Here is a 22,720-nt window from a genome sequence, read left to right on the forward strand (position 1 = left end):
CCTGCCAGCTTGACTAAAGGTGTTGCAAGCATTGGCCAGGCTAAATCCTTTTCCTGGGGTACATTAACATCTATCCCAGATAATATTATTTGCTTTGTTTCATTAGTGATATGGGGTCTGCAAATCCATGCATGCATCCGGGCTCTGCTGCTCTGTGCTGGGCTGAGCCTGCGATGGCTGCTGGGACTACCCTGTCCCCCACACCCTGGCTGTCCTGGAAAGGAAAGTGAGGTGTACGTTCTGATTAGGCACTCAGAGTCACAGAATCACAAGGTTGGAAAAGACCTTTAAGATCACCAAGTCCAACCGTTCATGTCCTATGCAAAACCATCTCTAAGTACCTCATTTACCCATCTTCTAAACACATCCAGCGATGGTGACTCAATCACCTCCCTGGGCAGCCTGTTCCAGTCCCTGACAACTCTTTCAGTGAAGAATTTTTTCCTAACATCTAATCTGAACCTGCCCTGGCACAGTTTAGTGCCATTTCCCCTCGTCCTATCACTTGTCACTTGTCTGAAGTGACACTCAATCTCTACTGGTCATGGAGAAGCCAAGGGGACAGTTGCACTGAGATGCCTATCCACAGATATACTTGTAGGTGACTCAAAACCTACATCAGGATTTCCTGGACGTGAGCAGGCACAGGACTCTTCTCTGGACCCTCTGGAGAGAGGACTTTGCCTGCCCTTTTGCCTCCGGTGATGTGTCCTGTGAAGCTGGACCTCCCCATGTTTCTCCTGGAGGTCAGGCAAATGGTGACACTGCTGTGGTGGTGTTCCTGGATGGTGGCAGGACTGCCTCAGCACACAAGGACACACTGGGCACAACTGGCTCAGGCTGTGTCTCTGCACTGAGGCAATCTTTGGGATTATTTTTGCAGGGAAGAGGTGATAATGAGGAGGGAAAGGGTTTTTTACATCATTAGAGTTGGCAATGGCCACAAACCCCACGGGTGTCACTCTCCCTGAGACTGGACCTCTCCTCTCGGCTGCACCACCAGCTGGCCAGTGGGTTGTGGGTGCTTCCTACGAGTGCTCCTGCTACAAAGCGCAGCCTGGCCTGAAGGACCTGCACTCCCATGTATCCAGGACAGCCCCAGAAATTTCCTTCAGCAGCAGCAGATGTTCCTCTGCAGCATGGACAAAATTTTCCAGCAACAGGATGCGGTTGGCCTTTGGGGCTGCAGATGCACATTGGTGGCTCATGTCCAGCTTCTCATCCACGAGTACTCCCAAGTCATTTTCCTCATGGCTGCTTTCCAACAAATCATCTCCTAACCTGTATGGATAATGGAGGTTGTCCTGTCTCAGGTGCAGGGCTTTGCAATTGGCTTTATTGAACCTCATGAGATTCACCTGGGCTGACTTCTCCAGTCTATCCAGGTCTCTCTGGATGGCACCCCGTCCCTCTGGCACAGTAACTTCACCACCCAGCTTGTTATCATCAGCAAACTCAAGACATTACTCCCCTGGTTTTGTTTCCAAAGCTCCCTTTTCACCTCTCAGACACTGTGTCCCTCTGTACATGCTCCATGATTCCTCCTGCCCATGCTCTCATGAGGACAGAGCCAGGTCAGGCTGCTCTGTCCCCAGGGTTCACACGCTGCGTCTCACACTGAAGAAAAGTCCCCACAGAGCCCAGTGAGTGAGATCTACTTTCCTTCCCCCTTTGTTGTGCCAACAAGCTTTTCCATGTGGATTCATTGCTGTCTCATATAGTTCAGCTCAGCCTGTCTTCTCCATAGGGAACCTCATCATCATCTCCTGCTGGATGCTTTTTTTTCCCTGAAGCTTGCAGATACTTAATTATCCTTGAGATTGTCCTTTTCCACTAGCTCATGACCACTGGGTATTTACCTGATTATGGGGAAGCACTGGCAAGATGCCATCTGCTCCTTCAAGCATCTTCTTTTCCTGTTCCCAGCTCTTTGCCAGAGGATGGCACAGGAGAGAAGGTAGAATTAAACCAATTTTTTTTTTCTGTTTGTTTGTTTTTCCAATGGAAAATGTATTTGCCCATAAAACACAACTAGCAAACTAGCACACTGTCAGGGTGCTTGAAGCAATCCAACGTGGAAACCTAGCTTTGCACAGAGGGGATGTGGCATGTAAACCCCAGTGAAGGAGAGCTGCAGCGTGAGCACAGACAGGGTTGATGTGTGGGACCTGTGTGTTACCCACTGTCCAGTAAGTGTAAGCCTGACCCCAACCCACCATGCAGTTGTTCACAGTCTCTGGTCTTGTCTTCAGCGCACAGATGCCATTGGGAGAGGGAGGTGTCTTCTGGAGGAAAATCCCAGGATGGCTTCAAATGGCAGTTCCTTGCTGGAGACACGACGAAAAGCTGGGCTTCATTGGTTAAGCAAGGCTAGTTTGTGTCCTGCAGGGAGGGTAGCTTTAGGAGTGCAAACTTTTGGGATTTCTGATTTCATGATCATTTCAGCAGCACCTCAGAGGGAAATGCTGAAGCAGACACCCCTCCAAGAGCTGTAAGGCACCACACGTAGCCCCTCTGAGCGCAGGCATTGAGCTGCCTGCATCCCTCCCTGTACAAGGCCCAAGACTTTAGGGTATTCTGGGGGGCGGGGAGGGGGGGGAGACAATTTTTCTTCTGCTTGTTGCTGATCCCAGAGCTCCCCATGCCAGCTTCCCTGGAGGCCTGGCCGGAAACTGTGCTGATGAAACTCCCGAGTAATTGATACCTTCTAAAATTGCCCCTTCGAAGCGGTTGACTGGCTCCTGCGACGAGCTCCTGAATAATTGAGGCAATATTTGTGGGTTTTGTACTGAAGTACTAACAGCTGTGGTATGTTTTGATATTTATGAAGCCCAATAAATTATGGATTAGTCAGTGCAGTGAGCCCAGCGTGATGCTTATTACTGCTGGAGTGCCGGAGCTGATGGTGTGCTATTCATCCTGTTTTACTTCCATTGTGTGGCTGAGTATGACTGGTGTCTATTACTGGACTTAATAGAGCTTGCTCGCAGGTTTAAGTTCCAGTCCCTGAGAGCCACCAGCGTGTTTTAATCTGTTCTTTGCACCACAGATTTTAGAAAGACACACTGGGACTGTATTTCAGGGTCACAGGGCATCACATCAGCTCACAGATGAGGAGGTGATTGTTTCTGCACTGCTGGAGATGGGCACTGGCAGAATTAACAGCCAGCCTCAGCGTTAAACTGGGAATGATACAAAACCCAATCTTCCTTGCAAGCCAGTCTGTAGGTAAATATCGTACGTCTTCTCCAGAATGCCTCATCCCTTGCAGACTTGTCTTCATAACTGAGCCAGCACTTGGGAGATTAAACTCTTTTCTCTGCTTACTCAGACAAATTTTGTTTCATGGGTGAAAATAGTTTCACTTTGCAGATGATCCAAACATATTCCAAATCCCCTCCCCATCAGCACACGCTGCCCGCTGGGAAGGGCTGGGAAGGGAGGAAATAACCACTGGGAGCAGCAGATGGCATCCTACCACTCAAAAGCTGTCCTGGTGCTGTGAGGTATAATAAATATATAATAGCAAGTGGCTGTGCTCTGCTTATAGCTGTGGTAAGCAGTTTGGTAGAAAGCTGAGGGGTTTCTTCATCTCTTTAAAGTAATTTCTTGACACTTCCAATCGTTTCTTTGTTCACTTTCCCTGGCTGAAACATAATGTCTACAGCTGATACGCTGCACCCTGGTCCATGCAGCCCATGCAGCGCGTGCTTTCCCAAGGGGGCTGGATAAATTGTGCCCTAAAGTGCCCATTAGTCTTCTGCCAAAAAAAGATCTTACCAAGAACACCTAGATCAGGTGTCTCAGCTGTGGGGGTGTTTGATGTAAACACCTACATTTCACCCCATGAAACCTGCTGACACTTGTCGTCCAGAAATATCATAAATGTTCCTTGAAAGTACCATAACTATTCCTTAAAAGCATCTTGGAACAAAGTTCCCAGAACAGGAACCCAAAGTCAAAAGAATCACAGAATCCCAGTTGTAGGGGTTGGAAGGGACCTCAAGAGATCATCGGGTCAAACGCCCAGTGGAATGCTTCTGATAGGGATTTTTTCCTCCTCTTTGCTCTTTTCTGAAGGTGCTGAAAGAGGGGATGAAAGATATTTTGTCTCTAGAACCCTGGCACAGGAAAGGGCTTTTCCAGCTGTTACTAGTTGAGCCAGCGTAAGCAGACATTTTTCAGGGGGGGTTGGGCTGTGTTACTGGCTGCCGTTGCTGTGTTGCATGATAAGCTGTTTGTAGTTTGCCACTAGAGGCAAGTGAGAAAAGTTCTTCCTATCCCAATTTCCTCATAAATTGTATAATTATAAGAATTATCACAGTGTTTGGGGGAAATAGTCTACTAGATCACAGATAAATCATATGTCCTTAATGAGGTTTCTCCTTGGGTCACCTGCCAAGGAGACCAGCTCCACACCAGGTATGTCCACATTGGGGAAGGGAATCGCAGTGAAAAGGGCAGACAAAGAGCTCTTTTGGGGGCTTTTTGAAGCTGTGACAGCCACCCACTTGTGTTGGGGGCTGGCAGCTTGTGGGTGACCAGTACTATTCAATGACCAGATGAAGTTCAACAAAAGCAAGTGTAAAGTCTTGCACCTGTGAAGGAACAACCATTTGTATCAGTACAGGCTGGGGGATGACCTGCGAGAGAAGAGCTCAGTGGAGAAGGACCTGGGGGTCCTGGTTGATGACAGGTTGGCCATGAGCCAGCAGTGTGCCTCGGTGTCTAAGAGAACCAATGTGATCCTGGGGTGCATCCGGAGGAGTGTAGCCAGCAGGTCAAAGGAAGTGATCCTCCCCTTCTACTCTGCCATGGTCATGCCCCAGCTGGAGTATTGCGTCCAGTTCTGGGCTCCTTGGTATAAAAAGGACAGGGATCTCCTGGAGAGAGTCCAAAGAAGGGCTACGAAGATGATGAAGGACCTGGAGCGTCTCCTCTATGAGGAAAGGCTAAGTTGGGACTGTTCAGCCTTGAGAAGAGAAGACTAAGGGGTGACCTAATTAAAGTTTATCATTATCTTAAGCAGGGGAAGCAGGGGGAATCAGCCAACCCCTTTTCAGTGGTCTGTGGGGATAGGACAAGGGGCAATGGCTGCAAGTTGGAGCACAGGAAGTTCCGCACCAACATGCGGAAGAACCTTTTCACAATGAGGGTGACAGAGCCCTGGGACAGGCTGCCCAGGGAGGTGGTGGAGCCCACCACTATAGGCTGGGGACTGGCCTGTGGGAGAGCAGCGTAGGTGAGAGGGACCTGGGGGTCCTGGTGGACAGCAGGATGATCATGAGCCAACAATGTGCCCTCGTGGCTAAGAAGGCCAATGGCATCCTGGGGTGTTTTAGAAGGGGAGTGGTTAGTAGGTCAAGAGAGGTACTTCTCCTCTGGAAAAGAGTCCACTGCAGGGCCACCAAGATGATGGAGTGCAACACCTTCCTTATGAGGAGAGGCTGAGGGAGCTGGGCCTCTTTAGCTTCGAGGAGACTGAAGGGTGACCTCATTAATGTTTATAAATATGTGAAGGGTGAGAGTCAGGAGGACAGAGCCAGGCTCTTCTCAGTGATGGCCAGCGACAGGACAAGGGGCAATGGGTGCAAGCTGGAGCAGAGGAAGTTTCATGTGAATATAAGGGGGAACTTTTTCACTGTGAGGATGACAGAGCACTGGGACAGGCTGCCCAGAGAGGTTGTGGAGTCTCCTTCTCTGGAGACATTCAAACCCGCCTGGATGCATTCCTGTGATTTAGTCTGGGTCATCCTGCTGTGGCAGGGGGTTGAACTAGATGATCCTTTGCAGTCCCTTCCAACCCGTAACATTCTGTGATTCTGTAATTTGAATTGAAAACTGCTGATGTACAAGTGAAACCTGGGATGTGTGGTCCTTTTCTCTACAACACCATCACCCTCAGCTGGCAAATCCTTTGTTGCTGGCTCCAGCACTGACAGCCCAGAAGCAGTGTGATTTCCATTCCTGTTGCACCATACTGTCTCTGGTCTTTGGTGCAATTCTTTGCATGCCTGGCATGTGGTTACCGCTCGTGTTTCCACTGCTGATTTCCTCAGTGACCATTAGCTTTCATGGACATGTGATGAAGAATCAAAGGTGAATCACAGCCTTTGGGTGAGGAGGTGCCTCTCTCTGTTCCCACTCCGCACTCTCAGCATCACCATAGGTGCAGTACTTCTTGCTCTTGACAGCTCCCTCATGCAGGCTGAGAGGAGCTCAGAGCCTCTGCCTTGGGGGACCAGCCAATAGCCAGATATCAGCTGTTTTCAGCTGACTTTGATTTCTAGACTCCTAAAGATTTCCCACTGAGGCTTACTAGATAGTAAATTTAAGTTTAGTGGTGAGGGACTTGCTTCTCTTATCTGCCTATCATGGAGTGAAAATTTGGTGGGTCTCTGTGGGTTCATGGGCTAACCACATCAGGAGAGGGACTGCATCTCAGGAGGGGCTCTCTCACCTCCAGGCTATCTCACCTCCATACTCTCCTTTGTCTCTTCCCCTTTCTCCGCAGCACTTTTTGAAAAGGTGACAAATTTCTGGGGGCATCATAAATGTGATGGCTGCATTGGTTTGGTGAAGAAGGAACCGAGTATGGGTAAACTAAATGTCCTGATTGCTGTGTGTCCAAAGGAGAATTTATATGGAACACAAGTCATCCAGAAACTGCCACAGAGGGCTGCCCTGTGGTGCTCCCAAGTCTCCATGCTCTTTGCTTTTGGTGTCTCAGAGCACAACCTGGAGGAGAGGATTTCATAGAATCATATCATAGAATCATAGAATGGCATGGGTTGGAAGGGACCCCAAGGATCATAGACCTCCAACCCCCCTGCCACAGGCAGGGACACCAACCTCAGGCCTGGATCTACACAAGGTTGCCCAGTTTGCCTTATTCATGTTTCTTTTCCAGGTTTGATTTTCTAGGTGCTCCCAGACGAGGCGGTGGTGAGCAGGTACTTGGGGGCTTGTGCAGGGGCTTGTGCAGGCTGGCCACTACAAGTTATGTGTCAGTAAACATTACTGGAAACGCTCAAAATAAATGTCAGGTCAGGGCATCGATGTCAGCTGTTGCAAAGACAGCTTAAGGCCTGGATGTCTTTTCCAGCAAGGATGACACATTAGCATCAGCTCACTGAAAGTGACGTTTGTTGCTTTAAAATGACCCAAAATGTACATTTATAATGAAGGAAGGAAAAAAAAAAGCCTGGGGGAAACCCTTGAATTCTGCAGGTGTACTGGGGCATGCTTTACTTTTGTGTTTGCCTGGGGCTTTGTTACACCTGTGTTTGCTTTTTGCTACTCTTTCCATCATGGAAATAGAGGTTTTGATTAAAGCTGTTATCCCAGCGAGGGGGCAGAGTGTGACTTCATTTAATAAGAGACTTTTAATAAATGTATTGAAGAAAAAATGAAAAAGGAAAAAAGGGAAAAATCCATTTCACAAAGGATTTCTGAATCTCCCCCTTCCCAGCTGCTGGCGATGCAACTGCTGCAGCAGAAATTGTTGCTCACGAAGGACAATGATTATTGTATCCAAATAAAGGACCCAAAACCACGCTGGGTGGGTGATGCTGTATTTGGCTGTGGGATGGGGAGAAGATGGTTCTCCCATCCTGGTGCAGGTCCAAGGCTGGTGGGATAGGAGCTTGGAGACTTGTCCCCAACTGCCCCATACCAGTGTGAGAGTGGCAGCAGGGTGGTTTCTCCTCTCCCATCAGTCCCTGTTCCCAGAGGTTCCACCACTATCCCTCTGTCCCTTTCAGAGATGGTCAGGCAGGGAGATCCCAGTTGACAGAACTCAAATAAATGGTGTCCTCTGCACCTTCATTTCTCGAGCTGTGGTGGAAAAAACAGGTGGTGTTTCTGGTCGTTCAAGTCACAAAATAAAGCTGCAGCCAGCACTTGGCTTTTGAGGTTTGTCTTGGAAGTTAAAAGTCTAGTTCTTGTATAAACACCTGAGTCCCACACTGGGATGTTTTAACAAAAGGTACAATGTCACACCCATGTGACATTGGCAGCTGCTCCCAGAGAGCAGGGTCAGTTACCCAGTCTTCTTCCCATGCAGATCAGATGTGGCCTCCTGTCCCCTTGGCTCTGGGGCTGAATTACATGGAGGATGCCAAAAAGAAGGGAAGACCAAAGTCTTGCTTCCACGTACATGTTTGCTCAGTGGCTTGTGTCACCATGGAGGTGAGATCCTGGCACCGGCCATAGGCGTTGGATGATGTCCTGCTCAGGGCTACATAAAACTGATGGATTCCTGCAACAGCAGAAGCACAAGTTCCATGGGTTTTAGTGTCCCATCTGTCTGCAGCAGCTGCAGTGGGCAGTGGGCAGGTAATGTGGTACACTTCACAACTTGAAACTCCACCATTGGACACGTTGGGTGGCTACAGGCCTGCCCATGCTCATCCTGTCCTTTGTCAAAACCTAAAGATTACAAGATGGTCTCCTATTTTTCCCAAACACTCACTCCCTTCACTCTGTGAGCTGCCTGGTTCTGGACCCACCACAGGTTTGGGAAGGCTGAAGCTGCAAGGTGGATGGGGGGCTGGGAGCGGGGAGATCCAGATCCCCACATGTCTTCATAGCAGGCAGCCTGGTGCAATAATTCATCGTTGGGGATCTTCTCTTCCTTATTACCTCCCAGCAAAGGAATAAATACCGAGCAAAGGACACTGGCCAGGCATGAAGCACCTATTAAAGAGTTCTGTTATGGGCATTATGAGCTCACCATACAGCTTTTGTCTCTGTCTCTTCCTAGTTTCTGAGTGGTTGTTGGGTTTGCTTTCAGGCTGTAGCCATGCCAAATGAGAAAAGACAGAAAGGTGAAGTGGGAAGAGGAGACAGGTCTTAGCAAGGGCTCTTAGCTCTGCTCTGAGCCTCCAACCCAGAGCTCAAGTTGGGAGAGGAAAAAAGAAATAAGCAAAACGCTGGCTCAGTAAGAGGGAACGATGGAGTAATTGGTAACTGATGTTTGAGCATTTTCTGCTCCCTTTTCCATTTTTCCCTTTTCCTCTCCTTTTGCAAGGGGAAAGCAGATAAGAAGTCCAAGGAAGAATGAGCACTGAGGGGACCCAGCATTTACCCAGGGCAAGGAAGAAAGTGTCCTCACTCCTGCCCTTGCCAAGACATGCCTGGCAGCTTCTCTGCAGCCCCAGGAAGGGCCACAGGGATATGTGCCCTATGACCTGATGTACAAAACATCCCATGCCTTACCACTGCCGACCACAGTGTGCTTTGGAGAGACAACATAACCACCAGAGCAAAAGCAATAGCATCTCTCTGCAAGCCCACATGACTCCATGGGTACCTCACTAAAGGCTCATTTCTCTCCATTGCTAACAGCACTCTCCACTGGTCTTCCCATGGGAAAAGTGTGAGCATCTCACATATCCTTTCTCCTTCCCTCATTTTTTTCCTTCCTACCCTTCAGAGAAGCAGCATGTATTTGGCCTGAGCTCACGGGCAGAGCTTGGATAGGTTTATATGCTCCATGCCTGAACCCACAGGCAATTATAGACGTGGCTGGCTGCCTGGCTTTGTTAATTAGCTACCAGCAATGCCTCATTTTTCCCTGTGTGGTTTCCCTCTGAATTAGTAGGGCATTGCTCATTATTTCCTTCCACTTTGGGATGTCATGGTTGAATGTTACAGCATCCAGAAATGCTGGTTAGCTGAGGCTATGAGCTTTATTTGCTTGGACAATAAAAAAAAAAATATTAGTCACATTTAGGTAATAAAACAAAATACCAGAAAAGCTATTTTGTACTATTGCAAACTGCCTGCCCTGGACCAGTGCAAAAGCTTCTTGTTTCTTGATTTGCTGGCAACAATGCTTAGAGCAAGCGTCCACAAGACTTTCTCAGTTTTGCTGTGAAACACTACACTTCTCTTCCCGTGAATTCAGTTCAGTAAAGTTGGTATGAGCAGGTGGGACATCACCCTGGACACTGAAGAGGTGCAGCAAGTCAGCAGGGCACCGTTGGAAAGCATCCTTGTCACCCATGTACCTCCAAGGGGCTGCTTAGCATCACGGCCTTGTTATGTGATTTAGACTTTTAGGATTAAAGGGTCTTTTGTGTCTGTCTTAGGCTTTGAGACGCAGATGTTTGTGCAGATTAAAACCTCTCCTGAAGCTATTGCTTGAGATGAAGAGGACAGTGTATTGTAGGGTACAGTCGTAGCCAGGAATTCCAATTTGAGTGAAAGTCTCTCCATTTTCCCAGGAGCTCTATGACATCAAAGGATTTCCTTCCCAGGTGTACAGCAGGTGAGGGAACATCCAGCTGCTACTGCAGTCCACGAAGTGCTGTTGTTACAGGGGACAGCTAGGGATGGCCCCAGCCTGCCCGCCAGATGTTTCAGTCTAGGATAGTTGCTCTGGTCCCTGCAGCTGGTGGAACAAAACAGGCTCACAGAAAAGCTGCCACTCACTCAAGGGAGGTGTCTGAGCAAGGCCTGGCAGGTACATGGGTCCCCTTGGGTTGAAGGGAAACAAATACCTGAATTTGTATGGGATGACTCCCTCCTCTTGCTTGCCCCTTTCCCGATCATCTGCAGAACCAGCTGCTGTGGCAGACAGTAAGCGCTTTATTTCCACTTTTGGGAAATGGGACAGTGGATGAAACGGCCAAAATCTCTTTGGTCAAGCTGCTTAGCCGATGCCCTCAGAAAGCCTGTGTACCAGGTAAGCAGGAGGAAAGGTGCATTTCTACCAAAGACCAGAGGTTGATAAGGGTCTTCTCATGATCTGCTACTTTGGGATTGAACCTGCTTTGTGCTGCTTTATGTTTTCCTCATCAGTGGTCATCATCTTCCACAGTGACACCACTTACCAAGGTCACAAGCAGGCCAAATGATGTTCTATATTGATTTATAAAGAATTGTCTTCATTTTTTTCTGACCTACACCGCAGAGTTTGGGCTCGGTTCAACCAGGAATAGCATTTCCAGCAACTCAATGGTTATTTAAGCACTTAACACTAAATAAGAGCCGTAGCAACCAAGGTGGTAAAATAATGTTTTATTCCATGAATGAACAAACACTACCATGCCACATCCTAAAGTTCTTTCTACAAAAGATTGTGGACAGAGCAGATTTTTTTTACATTTCTCAGGTCAAGTTCATGTCAGGCTTTTGAGCCTGGTCGGTGTAGCAAAATCTGGACACGCAGCATTCTTCTTGTCTATTTGGCATTTTGCCGGATAAAGCAGATTTATACCGTAGTTCTTGTTCACACAATGTTGATGCACTGTAAATTAAAGAAGATAATCAAAACCAAACTAGGTCATTTCTGTGGTTTATCAATATATTTTTCATGATGGTCAAAGTACAACCAACATTCAAAGCTTAAAATAACGGGAATAAAAAAGACACACTAAAGAACACGATGGAAACATCATGACTGCTGTCAGGGTGTGAGTTTACCCACAGTACTATGCAAAAAGTAGAAACCGGCATTGACATTCAAGCTGTCAAAACAAGAAAAGAAATTACATTAATTGTTATATTTCCAAGCTAGTACTTCTAAAGAGTCCTGACCAGCAAAGAAGTGTTATCGCATGCATGCTGAACACAAGACTAATATTGGATCGGGGAGACCTGACGAATAACTGACTTAACATTCCTTTATATACAACAAAATGAAATATACAGTATTAATACTGGCTGTACATTTGGTCAGAGTATTTTACAAGGAGTGATGCTAGTCAAAATTCTCATGAGACAGTAAGTGGACGTGAACCGCAGTTGGATTTCTTTCTGAGAGTTGTGTGTTTGCACAAGAAGCTTTAAAAGTTGCTTTGCACTGCTATAATGAAGTGTTAGATATTTTAAAGCAAAAAATGCTCTCTCTTTTTTTTTCTCTTTTTCTTTTTTTTTTTCTTTTATGCTAGTGTGAGCACAAGAGATAATTAAACATGTTTGGAATGTGCCAATCATTGACCTGGAATAAAAATAAGCCGCAGTCAGCATGTGCAATAAATCTCTGCACATCGGTTCTGTTTAAATGGCTTTAGGAGATGATCTGTGAAGTATCTGATACAAACTCCTGCTACCATAGCCTCATCTTGCCTTTTCCCAACAGGCTGCCAACCAACTGTTCCAACACTAAAAGAAAAAGAAGAAGAAAGTAATAATTGTGACCATCGCATATTTTTTATTGTATAATAAAAATACTTCAATGTTAAGCTGGTTTAGCGTACTTATGTGCATATTTTTCAAGGCAGACAAAGAAAATGGTCTTGCAGGCAAAGCCTATGCTGGGAACATGAGAGTGAGATTTCCTTTGCTCTAGTCTGATAGATTTTATAATATCTGGGTGCCTCAACCCCCCACTGCCTCTTTAGACCCCCGAAGCCTAAAGAGAGTTGGTTAATCCTGTGTATGTCTTTTTTCCCCATCTGGAACAAGCTGAGAAACTAGCAAGGTAAGCACGAGAGCCTGTGGAAACAGAAGCAAAAGCTACACAAAATTAAGAAACAATTACAGGCAGGTAGAGATCGGTGTAACTATAGTTCATACAACTGAATTTGTGTGTCCTGTAGCAATGAGAAGCCTTCTGAAAGTGGGGCAGAGCAGGCAAGTATGTGCGAATCAGTATCCTTTAAAACAATTGTGCTATAATCTTTTCCGTGTATTAGGTTAGAATTCTCTGACACGAGTGTGTGATGCTAAGTATAGTAACCTTAATGTGGATGACGGATTTCACTGCTACTGCTTGATTGCTTGAATGCAAAGAGACATTAAATCTTCCAGTCCTCAAGGCGGTTTCTTGGGGTGTTCTTTCAAGTTTAAGGTCTTGCCACTTTCAAGCTAGAAGTCACTTTGTGGCAAACAAAAAAAAAAAAAAAAGGAAAGGAAAAAACAAAGGGGGGAGAAAAAGATGAGAAAGGAAAAGAAGATGTTGGTTGTAATGGATAAATTTCAGACAGCAGTTTCTGCTGAGTTCACCATGCTTAATGTTCTTCCATTTAGGAAGGAGTTGCTGCCAAGTAAAGCAGATGAGCTGCTTTCAGTTTTCTTTAAATACATGCTAACAACGTAACATCTCTTTCTTCAGGAAAATGATCCAGTTGCATATTGTTAGAGAGATCTGCCTTGTGCTTAGCACGGACAAGTAGGGTTAATCATCATCCTCCTCCTCTTTCAGTGGGGCTATTGGGAGTTTGTCCTGAACTTGGAAACACGCTACAAAGAAGTTGACGATGGAGTTGTACAAATGCTGCTCCAATGCTGCACTGCTAAAGTAATGGCTTTCATCAGGGTAAATCTGCAAAGACAGAAGGGAACATACACTGTTAGGAGCTTAAAATCTCAGCACTGACCACCTGTATCTGCAAGTCAAGCTGGCCCGCAAACCTTTTGCTCCTCCTTGGCCCTGCACACCTTCCCATGGATGCATATCAGGTCCAGGGTAAATCAGGCACCACAGCACTCTGAGCACAGATTTGCATCTTCCTTTAAAAGCAATTTTTTGGGGGAAGAGTCTTCCATTTCATTCCATTCTGAACGAGTTCAGACTAAGCAGAACCAGACCACCCTTTAAAACAACAGCACTTGCTCCTTCTGAAAACTCAAACCCCCCCAGTGCAAGCCTGTGGAGAGAGATGGTGTTAGGCTTTACTGACTGAAGCAAGGGCTTTAAAGAAAAAATGTCATTAAAGAAAAAACAGAAATAAGGCTTTCTAGAGAACTAATTAAATAGAAAAAAAAGTAGGAAGCTAGAAATGAAATAGTTTCAACCCAACACTCCATGTAAATGGTACAGGTAACGTCTGCACATGTTGAAGGGCTGCAAGCAGGCTGTAATGGACTGTCTAGACCAGGGGGGAAAAAACAGTTGCTGCAGCTGGATGCTTCAGGCAGGGCTGGGGCATATCACTGCTGCTCTGTGTACCTCAAATCAAGCTGTAGATCCCACAGCCCTCCGCTTACCCCTCAACTAACCTTTCACTGGCATCAATCCCTTTGATGCCTTCAGGCTCCGGTGTACTCTTGTGTTGGGAAGTGTACAGGGGCACCACAGCCATAGCAGCACTGACCAAATCCACTGCCGGGCTGAGTGCTTAGCAGCCAGGTCTCTGCTCCATCCTCTCTGCCTTTGGAGCAAGGAGTGAGCGTACCCACCACATGAAGCTCTGCACAAGTGCAGCCAGAGGGAGCTGGTATTCAGTAAATCAAGCATTAGCAGGACTTGGGCACGGCATCTGTGAGCTGTAGTGTATTTCCTGATGTGGATTGAGCCTGGAATAGCTACACTCTCCTGGCTGTGGCTTAGGTTGTAGTAGAGGGTAGGGACCATCTCCATGGCTGGTGCATAGGTTAATTTTGGAAGCTTTAGTGTTTTTTCAGCAAAGCAGAGATGTGATTTGATGGAAAGAGGGGTTTTCTTAACCACAGTATGTCATTCACATACAAATGTCAGATCTAAGTGACGTTTCTCACAATTTTTCTGATTTAATTTAGATTCCCATTTCCCTGTAATTCAATGTGAATTTGGCCTGTTGCTCCCAAAGAAAACCAAGAGGCATCGATTCCTTACTTATATGTCTCTTGAATCTTAATTAACCATAATTTACAGATTTACACAGATTCACATGATTTTAGAGATTGGAAGGGACCTCCAGAAATCATCGAGTCCAACCCTGCTGCCAAAGTAGGCTCCCTAGGAAAATCTAATACCTGTTCTCTACCACTCTCCAAACCAAATCACAAATCAAATAAACACAGGAGTGCATAGGAACACACTATATGATGCTGCTATTTCGACTGCCAGGCTGCATTTGCAAGTGGCTTTTCAAAGCCGCCTTCACAACAGCAGTTTGAGTTAAAACTGGGAAATAACTGTTCAAACATGAAAAAAAAAGGGAACACATACTGTACCTGCAAGCTGTAATTAGCCTTTGCCCTAATTAGGTGTGTGATAAGGTCCGCAGTATGCTGAAAATGGATTTTTTCTGTAAAAAAAGATTAGAATCATTAAAAAGGCAAATTTAATTAAGAAAAATCAAAGCCATCCCCAAGATATAATGAGCTCAAATGATGGGCTAACTTACCATCAGCAGTAGCATGAATGATCAAAAATGTCTGTTCCTTCAGTAATGAGACTCTGTGTGCTAATTTGGTGATCTGTGAAGGTAAAGGTTGCAGTAAGATTAAAAATCTTGCTAGAAATTAGTAATTTATATGGAGAAAATAGAAACACTTAATTCCACTTGATCCTTCATCACAAGGATAACAAGCAGACACCAGCACGGCATATTCTTTTGGCTGCTTGAATCAGTCTGGAGGTAAAATAGACCCCCACCCTGTCCTTCCAGGCTCAGTATCAGCAGCAAGAAGAGGTCACAGACTCTCACCTGTTCTGATCATGTTCACCAAAAGCCTGAGCTGCAGAACACATGGAAAACGTCAAAGTGTATTTCCAGCAAATTCAAAACACTGATGAAAAGTGTGCCCAGGTGCCTACGCCTAAGAACTCTTCAGAGAGCTGGAGTGGCTTTGGTATGGTTTGAAAGCCAACCTCAATGAGCTTTGACAGCTCATTGATCTGATACTAAATTCAAGTGTCCACTGCAGAGAATGCCTTTGCCCCCAACTATCTTTCAGATGCACAGGGGAAATACGAATCTGAGTGACTGAAAATGGTACTGGGTAAGAGAGATGAAAGGCTTCTCTGCTTTTTGCTGTATTGTTCAAAAGAATAAAAGTCTCAAGGAGACTCCAAAGGACTCAAAAAATGTCTTGGAGCAGCAAAAAGAATGTACATCTCAAATCACAGGCGTTACTGCTTTAAAGGGGGCAGGGAAGAACAGCTGTCTCAGATTCACGTTTCCATCACTGTTTAAGTGCACGTGCTCTAGCTCTTCTCACTGACATAAGTTCCAACATCCTTGTATCAATCCTACCTTTTACTTTATCTTTTACTTTTTCTTTGTTCCACTGTCCTATGTGGTTTCCACAGAAGCTAGACAAGTGCATCTCCAACAGCAACAGGACCTCTCCTGCCTGGCTATGGAGGTCAAATTAGCTGGCTAAAAACATTGGCATGTTTTATTAAGATATGGTCACTGACATACATTACAAATTAGGCACATCTCCATCTCCTCATTTAAAAGGTAAAGTAATTCTGAACACTGCAAGTGGACCTGTATATTTCCTTGGTGCTAGGGCAAGATTTTGGAAATTTTGGTGGGTGCAGGCCTGTCCTGGCTTTCTTGCAGCTCCACTCTCTGTATGCACTAAGAAAGCATTTGCAGATTTTACATGGGTGCTTTCTGATGTCTGTTCTATTGCTAGACTTAATGAATGACTCCTCTCATCCTCAAACTGCTGGCTGCAATGCCTAAGTCCTGTGAAGGTGTGTGCACACATCTAGCACGCTGTTCTCTCCCTGTATGGCTCCATCCTTTCTGCTCCCTCAGGTGCAGCCCACCACATGACAATGCAGCGTTTTGGAGTCTACATGAAATCTTGGTCCATGAGTTAGGAACATTTCTTCTCCCTAAGCAATTCATGATTCATCTGACGTGTAAGAGCCGTGCATCAGCTGGGGTCTGTGCCCAGCACAGTGCCATGTCTGCAGAGAGCTCAGGTGCTGCTCCTCGCAGTTAATCCCAAGTCAATCGAACACACCGCTCTCTGCTTAGGCCAGCTTTCCAGCACCCAGAGAGCCTGTGGCAAAGCACAGCTCTCATTCCTGAAATGTTTTTTCCTGCTTTCACCTCTGCTGACCCTCCTTCAAACTTCTAAAAGGACAAAAGGAGTTTGCAACAATTTAGAGATCATGAGTGAAAAATCCAAGAGACCACGAACTCAGTGTTTAGACAGCCAGGAAAGGCTTCCACTGCAGGGTGCTACCTGCCTTCTCTGCAAGAAAAGGGTTTCAAACCTTTGCTGCCTTCATGTCTACTAGCTGAAGACAAGGCTTAGTAGGCTCAATGATGTTTTCTGTGTAACAAATTCTGTTTGTGTGATTATTCTTTATTAGGTTTTTTTCCTTCGTGAACCAACTGATCCCCTCACCAGCTAACAGCATCTTTGTTAGCTGGTGCCACGTCTCCTTTTCTGTGTCCTGCTCAACTCTGGGACAGACTTCTGCCTCCCTGAAATGTCAAATATGTGCTGTCATTGAAAAAGCCAAGAGAAGCTGAGCTTCACATGACTTTGGGTCAAAGATTATACCTCAGAGACAATCAAAGGCACAAGTGTTGGGGTGAACTTTAAAGGAGGTTGTGACATCGTGTCCACTTGGGCACATCAGAGTCACTCAGCCTCAACTCTTTCAATCTGTAAACCTGGAATAATAGTATTTACCCAATTCAGAGACACAGGCACAAGGGCTAATCTATGAAAAGCATATCCATCATTAATATTAGGACAACAAAAGCAGTAAGCAGACTGAAGGACGCTTTGCTGCCTTTCAAATATAGAGAGTTTTACTAGTGAGTCCGTCTGGCATATCCTTCTTCCTTCCCCAAAACAGAATACACCAAGGCAGACTTAAAACCCTGTTGACATTTTATCATGGAGACACAGTGTCCATGCAGTTACCTCGTATGCTCTGTTATCAATCCCATGCAAGCCCAGGTATCTTTCAGAAAAGGCTGAAGCTTGAAAAGAAAAAAAAAAGAAAACATCTTTCAGTTCTAGGTGAGTAACTTGATGCTTCTGAGTCAAATATTTCAAATGCTAAAAAAGACCTTTTCTAACATTGCCTTGGTTTGGATGTATTTCTAAAAGTGTTTGAAAATGCACTGATACCTATTATACTTTCATTATCGCCACGTACTTATGGTTTCTAAATAAGTCAGAGAAGATCCTTTGTTTTTCTAGTTTTTTACCCTTCATGCAACCAAGATATACAAGGAGAAGAGCACTATCATGTTGTGTCACTTCCTCCTTTCACACTGGGCCATTTCCATCAGCCCACTGCAAGCTCCTGTTGGCCTCAGGGACAACTCTACGGGACCCAAAGGCTGGCTTAGCACCACCAACTTGCATGATAGTCCCCTGGTTCTCACTGGCACCAAGTGCAAATGCAACTGGTAACCCTGAGAGAAAGCACCACCATGTGCAGTGGAGTGTTGCCCTCAGAGAGAGGATGTGGTGGGCAGGCTGGAGCACAGCTCCCTGGGGTGGATGGCTCAGGCACAAAAGAAGCTTGTTTCAGGCAGTGGTGCAGGATGGTGTCAGAGGCTCAAGAGGTTTAGAGCCGATTCTCCTTTATTTAAAAGGAATGAGTAATGAAAGTTGGTTTATTACTCTGACCACCATGGTGGGTCCCACTGGTGCCCACAAAATTGCTCCTGAGACGAGGGGAAAGTGTTTATAAGAAGACAAAAAAAAAACCCAGGCAAGATCTTGGGGAAGAGAGAGAAGACAATGGGGAAAGGGTATAGCAGGAACCCCATCTGTGGTCAGCAAAAGGGCCTGTGGGCTCTGGGATGGGGTTTACCATATAGCTTGAAGTCTGTCAGTGGGGAAAGAGCAGCTCCGCAGGCGAACACCTGGTTCTCTTCGCCGGCTGGAAGCATGTAAGTGCTCAGGTAGCCGCCGTAATCCTGGAAAACAAATGGGGCAGGGATGTCAGTGGTTCTGCCATAAGGTGCTGCTGCTTTCGGGTATGGTAACAGGGCAGCTGAGGCCTCAAAGCAACCTCCCAGCCATCACAGAGCCAAACTCCACAAACTGAGGGGCAGCTCCCTGGCTTCAGCGGGTGCAGCTGAAGATGAGCTTTACACTTGCTCTCTCCTGAAGGCAGAAGGGTTTTGTGGCCAAGACTATGCCTATTTTCCTCACACATTACATGGGTCTCAGCAGACACATTACCCCTCCAAAATACCACCCCAGCCTTTCGTTACTTAAAACAGACACCACAATTTCCATGCCTGCTGCCAGCCTGTTAACAGTTCCCTGCAGAGATGCTGCTGTGTGTAGGGCTTTCTTCGCCCACTCCGAACCTGCATCTCCCACAATAAACCATTTCCACTCTCAGTCCTGTTCTCATTTCAAACCATGTGTACTTGGCAATTGCCGTTTCCCAGCTGGGCACACACTGTGGTGCGGATCAGCCTCAGAAATCAATATTGTTGTACATTTGTAGGGCACGAGCTCGATCTACCTGCATTCCCATAGGCCTTAAGGTACAAGATAAAAATGAAATGGAAGTTTGCAGGGGTGGAAAAATAAATTAATTATCCAACAGTGTTTTTTTCTGACATCTAGTCACTTCCTGCACTCAGAAGTTCATTTAAAAAATACATAAATTGACAAATACATGGATAAAATGAAAGCTTTCATCTTTAACACCTCTGAAGCAAGAAGCAGCCTATCTTGAAAATAAATAATAATAAAAAAGTCACCACTGACATACTCAATAAATCAGGATTTAGCTGAGCTGCTTAGCCACATCAGCCAACCAGAACAGCACGGAGGAACAACGGGAGAACGTTACCTTCCCAAACACACCGACTCGCATTTTATCGATGTAATGCTCCTTCAGCATCGTCCTAGAACATGAGAGGGGAGAAGCAAAGGGTTAAAAATATTTTCCCCTTAGATATAGCAAACATCAGCTCGAATTTGGGGTGGCTACAGAAAAAATGATGTAGACAAATTCACGCTGCTTTCACATGAGCCTTTGTTGGATTTAATCTTGCAAACCTCTGTGTTGGGTTTGACCAAGCAATGGCAGCGAATAACCTGCACCACCTCCAAAAGCCATCATAAAGCTGGTACTACTGCACCACAGTGATAGTGTTTTTAGTGTGACTGTGCACAGAACAAATCTAACAGTATGGCAGGACGTGGCATTTAGGGGTCTGTACTGGTTTTTTTTGATCTATTTTAAAAAGTTTAAGGGCTTAAAGATGGATTTTTTCTCCACCTACCAGGACAGCAGAAAATTAATGTAGGAGCTGATATTCCAGCTTACTTGTTTGTAGCTGTATGACTGTACAGAGCTAAAAATAAACACGCTTTGAACACGTGACAGAGATAAGTGTGCTCTAATTTAGTTCTGTTAAAGGCTGGTTTTTCTCCCTCTGCACTGGCTGGCATGGGCTCTCTCTCACATGCCATCCCTTGGTTGCAGCTGTATGACCAAGTTGTCCTTCCCTCCCAACTCCTTGTTCCACCCTACACACCATTAAAGCAACCAGGACTAACGACAGTCTTGAGTTCGTTATCATTAATGAATTAATTTCTTCAATAACAGTGTCATTCACCGGACAGCTTCCAACTGATCCTTCTCTTCCAAAACGCCCAGCCTCCTCTTAACCTCATGCAAGAGCTTAGTGCCTTGGAAGCCACTCCCGCGGCCGTCGAACTTCAGCACGATGGCATTGTGAGAGCTGACCATGACGCTTTCCCATGTCACCTCGAACCTCTCTGTTACGATTTGGTTGCCAGGCGTCCCATCTCTGAAACAGAAATAGGCATCAAGCAAAGGCAATGGCACCAAGCATGGGCCAGACACTCTCCCTGGGGCACTGAACTGGCCGTGGCAATGGCGATCAGCAGCCCCTGTCTTTGGAGGTCCCTTCCAACCCCTACAATTCTGTGATTCTGTAATTCTGTATCATAAGGCTGGGGTAGATATCAAGAAGGGGAGACCAGTCCATGAAATGATGATGTGAGGAAAGCTGGTTTTCTGGGATGGGTTTTCAGGCTGGGGTGGAGGTGGCAGGCTTCTACCTCCCTCCTTGCAGCTGTGGCCATGCTAAGCTGAGTTTTGAACTAGCCTAGTAAGCACACCCCTAACTGGGCAGGATTTCTCCTGTGAGTAGGCCAGGCCAGTGATGCAGAGGACAGCTAATTTTCCCCCATTTATGCCTGCTCTAGTCCACACCTATTTTCTACAAAGATTTTTCTGGTGGAGGGGCTTCTGTGAGGAGCCTGGCTTTGGGGAGTGCTGGCATTCCTAAAATGTGTGCCAAAATGTCAGATGAAGCCTGCAGACATCAATCCCCTTTCCTTTACTGTCCAGCATTTGGGTTTCATTTACTGCCCCCATTCACCCGCCGAGACCTTCCCTCCCCCTGGGCTTCTCCAGAATGGCTGTAGATGGAGCTGTCAGTCACTTCTGCCACCACTGCTTAACGCAAGAACAGTTTTAAAGTGATTAAAAATATCCAGGTTGGCCCAAAATGGTGGTTTGGGGAAGAGGTGGGCAGGATTCCCCCTTCACCCATCTGCTTAGGGCCCAATCCTGCACAGGGGAACTGTCTCAAGAAACATCTTCAGCCAGCCAGCTCAGGAAAAATGAGGAGATGATGGTGAGGAGTCGTAATATTTTAGGACTGGGATAGCTGTTGAGCCACTGGCACTTCCATTTACTTCATGTCTTTTGGGGGGTTCTCGGAGACATCAGGCGACTCACTACAGGAATCTAATGTGTGTGCAGCTTCAGTCATCTGCATCTACTCAGGCGAGACCCAGGCACATCCAGCTTCGGAGGCAGCCTAATCAAGTGCTGTTAGCTTGATGAGTACCAATCTTCCTCAAGCACTTGTATAATGAAGTACATTTTCTCTGCAGTAATTCTGTGATGTAACGACATGCTTATTGCGGTGGTTTTGTCCTTCATGGAGGGATGTGCAGGATGGTGCTCAGGCATTTATCAGGCATTCACCGCTCCTCCTTGAGGTTTCTCTCCTGGGGTGTCTCCTGGTAGGGAGTGAGTGATGTAGTGGGACATGTCAAGGGCCAAGCAGGTTCTTCCAAGGTCAGGGACTTTCCTCCCCCAGTTTCTTTCCAAATCTCCAGGAATAAAACTCAGCAATGTGTATTATTGTCACTAAATGTTGCATAAAGGAATACCCATCTGCCAGGCCTCTCAGGAGGATACCCTACCTACCTACCTAATATAAATGCTAACGTAGTGGAGGTCTTCAGAGCTTTCTAGCTCTCCCTTCACTCAGGGAACACTGGCATTTACACAGGAAGGACTACTGCTGCACGAGGTGTCTAAAATTGAAGTCCTAGTACAGCTGACTGCATCCTGCTCTCAAGCTACTTGTTAAGCACAGAGTGAGTACCCTAAGCACCAGGACAGTAAGTCGACAAACATCTTTTCTTCCTCTCCATCCTGTTTCTGCTGCCCCAAATTACTGAATTGCTAGTGTTCATGGAACAGCCTTACAAAATCCTTCAGTTTACTCTGCAGGATTTCACTAGGGCACCCTCCTTCAAGCTGAAACCCTTGGCTCAGACATGGGACAGAAGGGACCTATGTCTAGCCTTTCCCAACCCTGAGGTGGGACAGGGGGTAGGGACCAAGGTGCTGGACTTAGGTGCTAAAGCAGTCTGGCATTCATTGTATAGAACCTATCTTAAAAGGCTCTGATCATGGCTTAAGTTTCCACGCTGCCCTAAAAATGTGAACAGAAAGAAAGGATGAACGAGAACTTACACAACCAGAAGCAAGGGGTAGTGCGCGGTGTCCGAGAAGGTTGCTGGCTTTAAGATCTGCATCGGCAATTCTAGGCAAAAAAACCCAACAAATATTAGCATGTCTTCAGCGTGGGACTCTCATAGATTTTTTTTTCTGGCTTTTTGGCCGCTTGTGATCAGGAACAAAATGGCATTTCATCAGATGCGCTGGTAAATAACACCTTAGGAACACAGATGTTGTCAGAGAAAAGCCCTGTATTATGATAGCCGAGGTGACAAGAAATGTAAATCGGGAGTACCGAGCGAGCTGTTCAGTCATGCA

The 22,720-nt window shown here is 46.1% G+C and overlaps 1 protein-coding gene across 5 annotated transcripts in view; it reads right to left on the reverse strand.

The window, feature by feature from the left end:
- Nucleotides 1–13,126: 13,126 nt before the first annotated feature.
- The window catches only part of DPP6 (dipeptidyl peptidase like 6), a gene marked incomplete at both ends in the record, with an annotated part of 573,668 nt that continues 564,074 nt past the window's right edge, over nt 13,127–22,720 (reverse strand). For all 5 annotated transcript variants that reach the window (XM_084280504.1, XM_084280506.1, XM_084280503.1 and 2 more), the window contains 8 exons: nt 13,127–13,273; nt 14,887–14,960; nt 15,060–15,132; nt 17,557–17,615; nt 18,461–18,566; nt 19,460–19,514; nt 20,232–20,426; nt 22,418–22,487. In XM_084280504.1, coding sequence (XP_084136630.1) covers nt 13,127–13,273; nt 14,887–14,960; nt 15,060–15,132; nt 17,557–17,615; nt 18,461–18,566; nt 19,460–19,514; nt 20,232–20,426; nt 22,418–22,487 — 779 coding nt within the window. The remainder of the gene's footprint in view (nt 13,274–14,886; nt 14,961–15,059; nt 15,133–17,556; nt 17,616–18,460; nt 18,567–19,459; nt 19,515–20,231; nt 20,427–22,417; nt 22,488–22,720) is intronic.

Source organism: Gallinula chloropus, assembly GCF_964237585.1.
Source record: "Gallinula chloropus genome assembly, chromosome: 2".
Lineage (NCBI taxonomy): Eukaryota > Metazoa > Chordata > Aves > Gruiformes > Rallidae > Gallinula > Gallinula chloropus.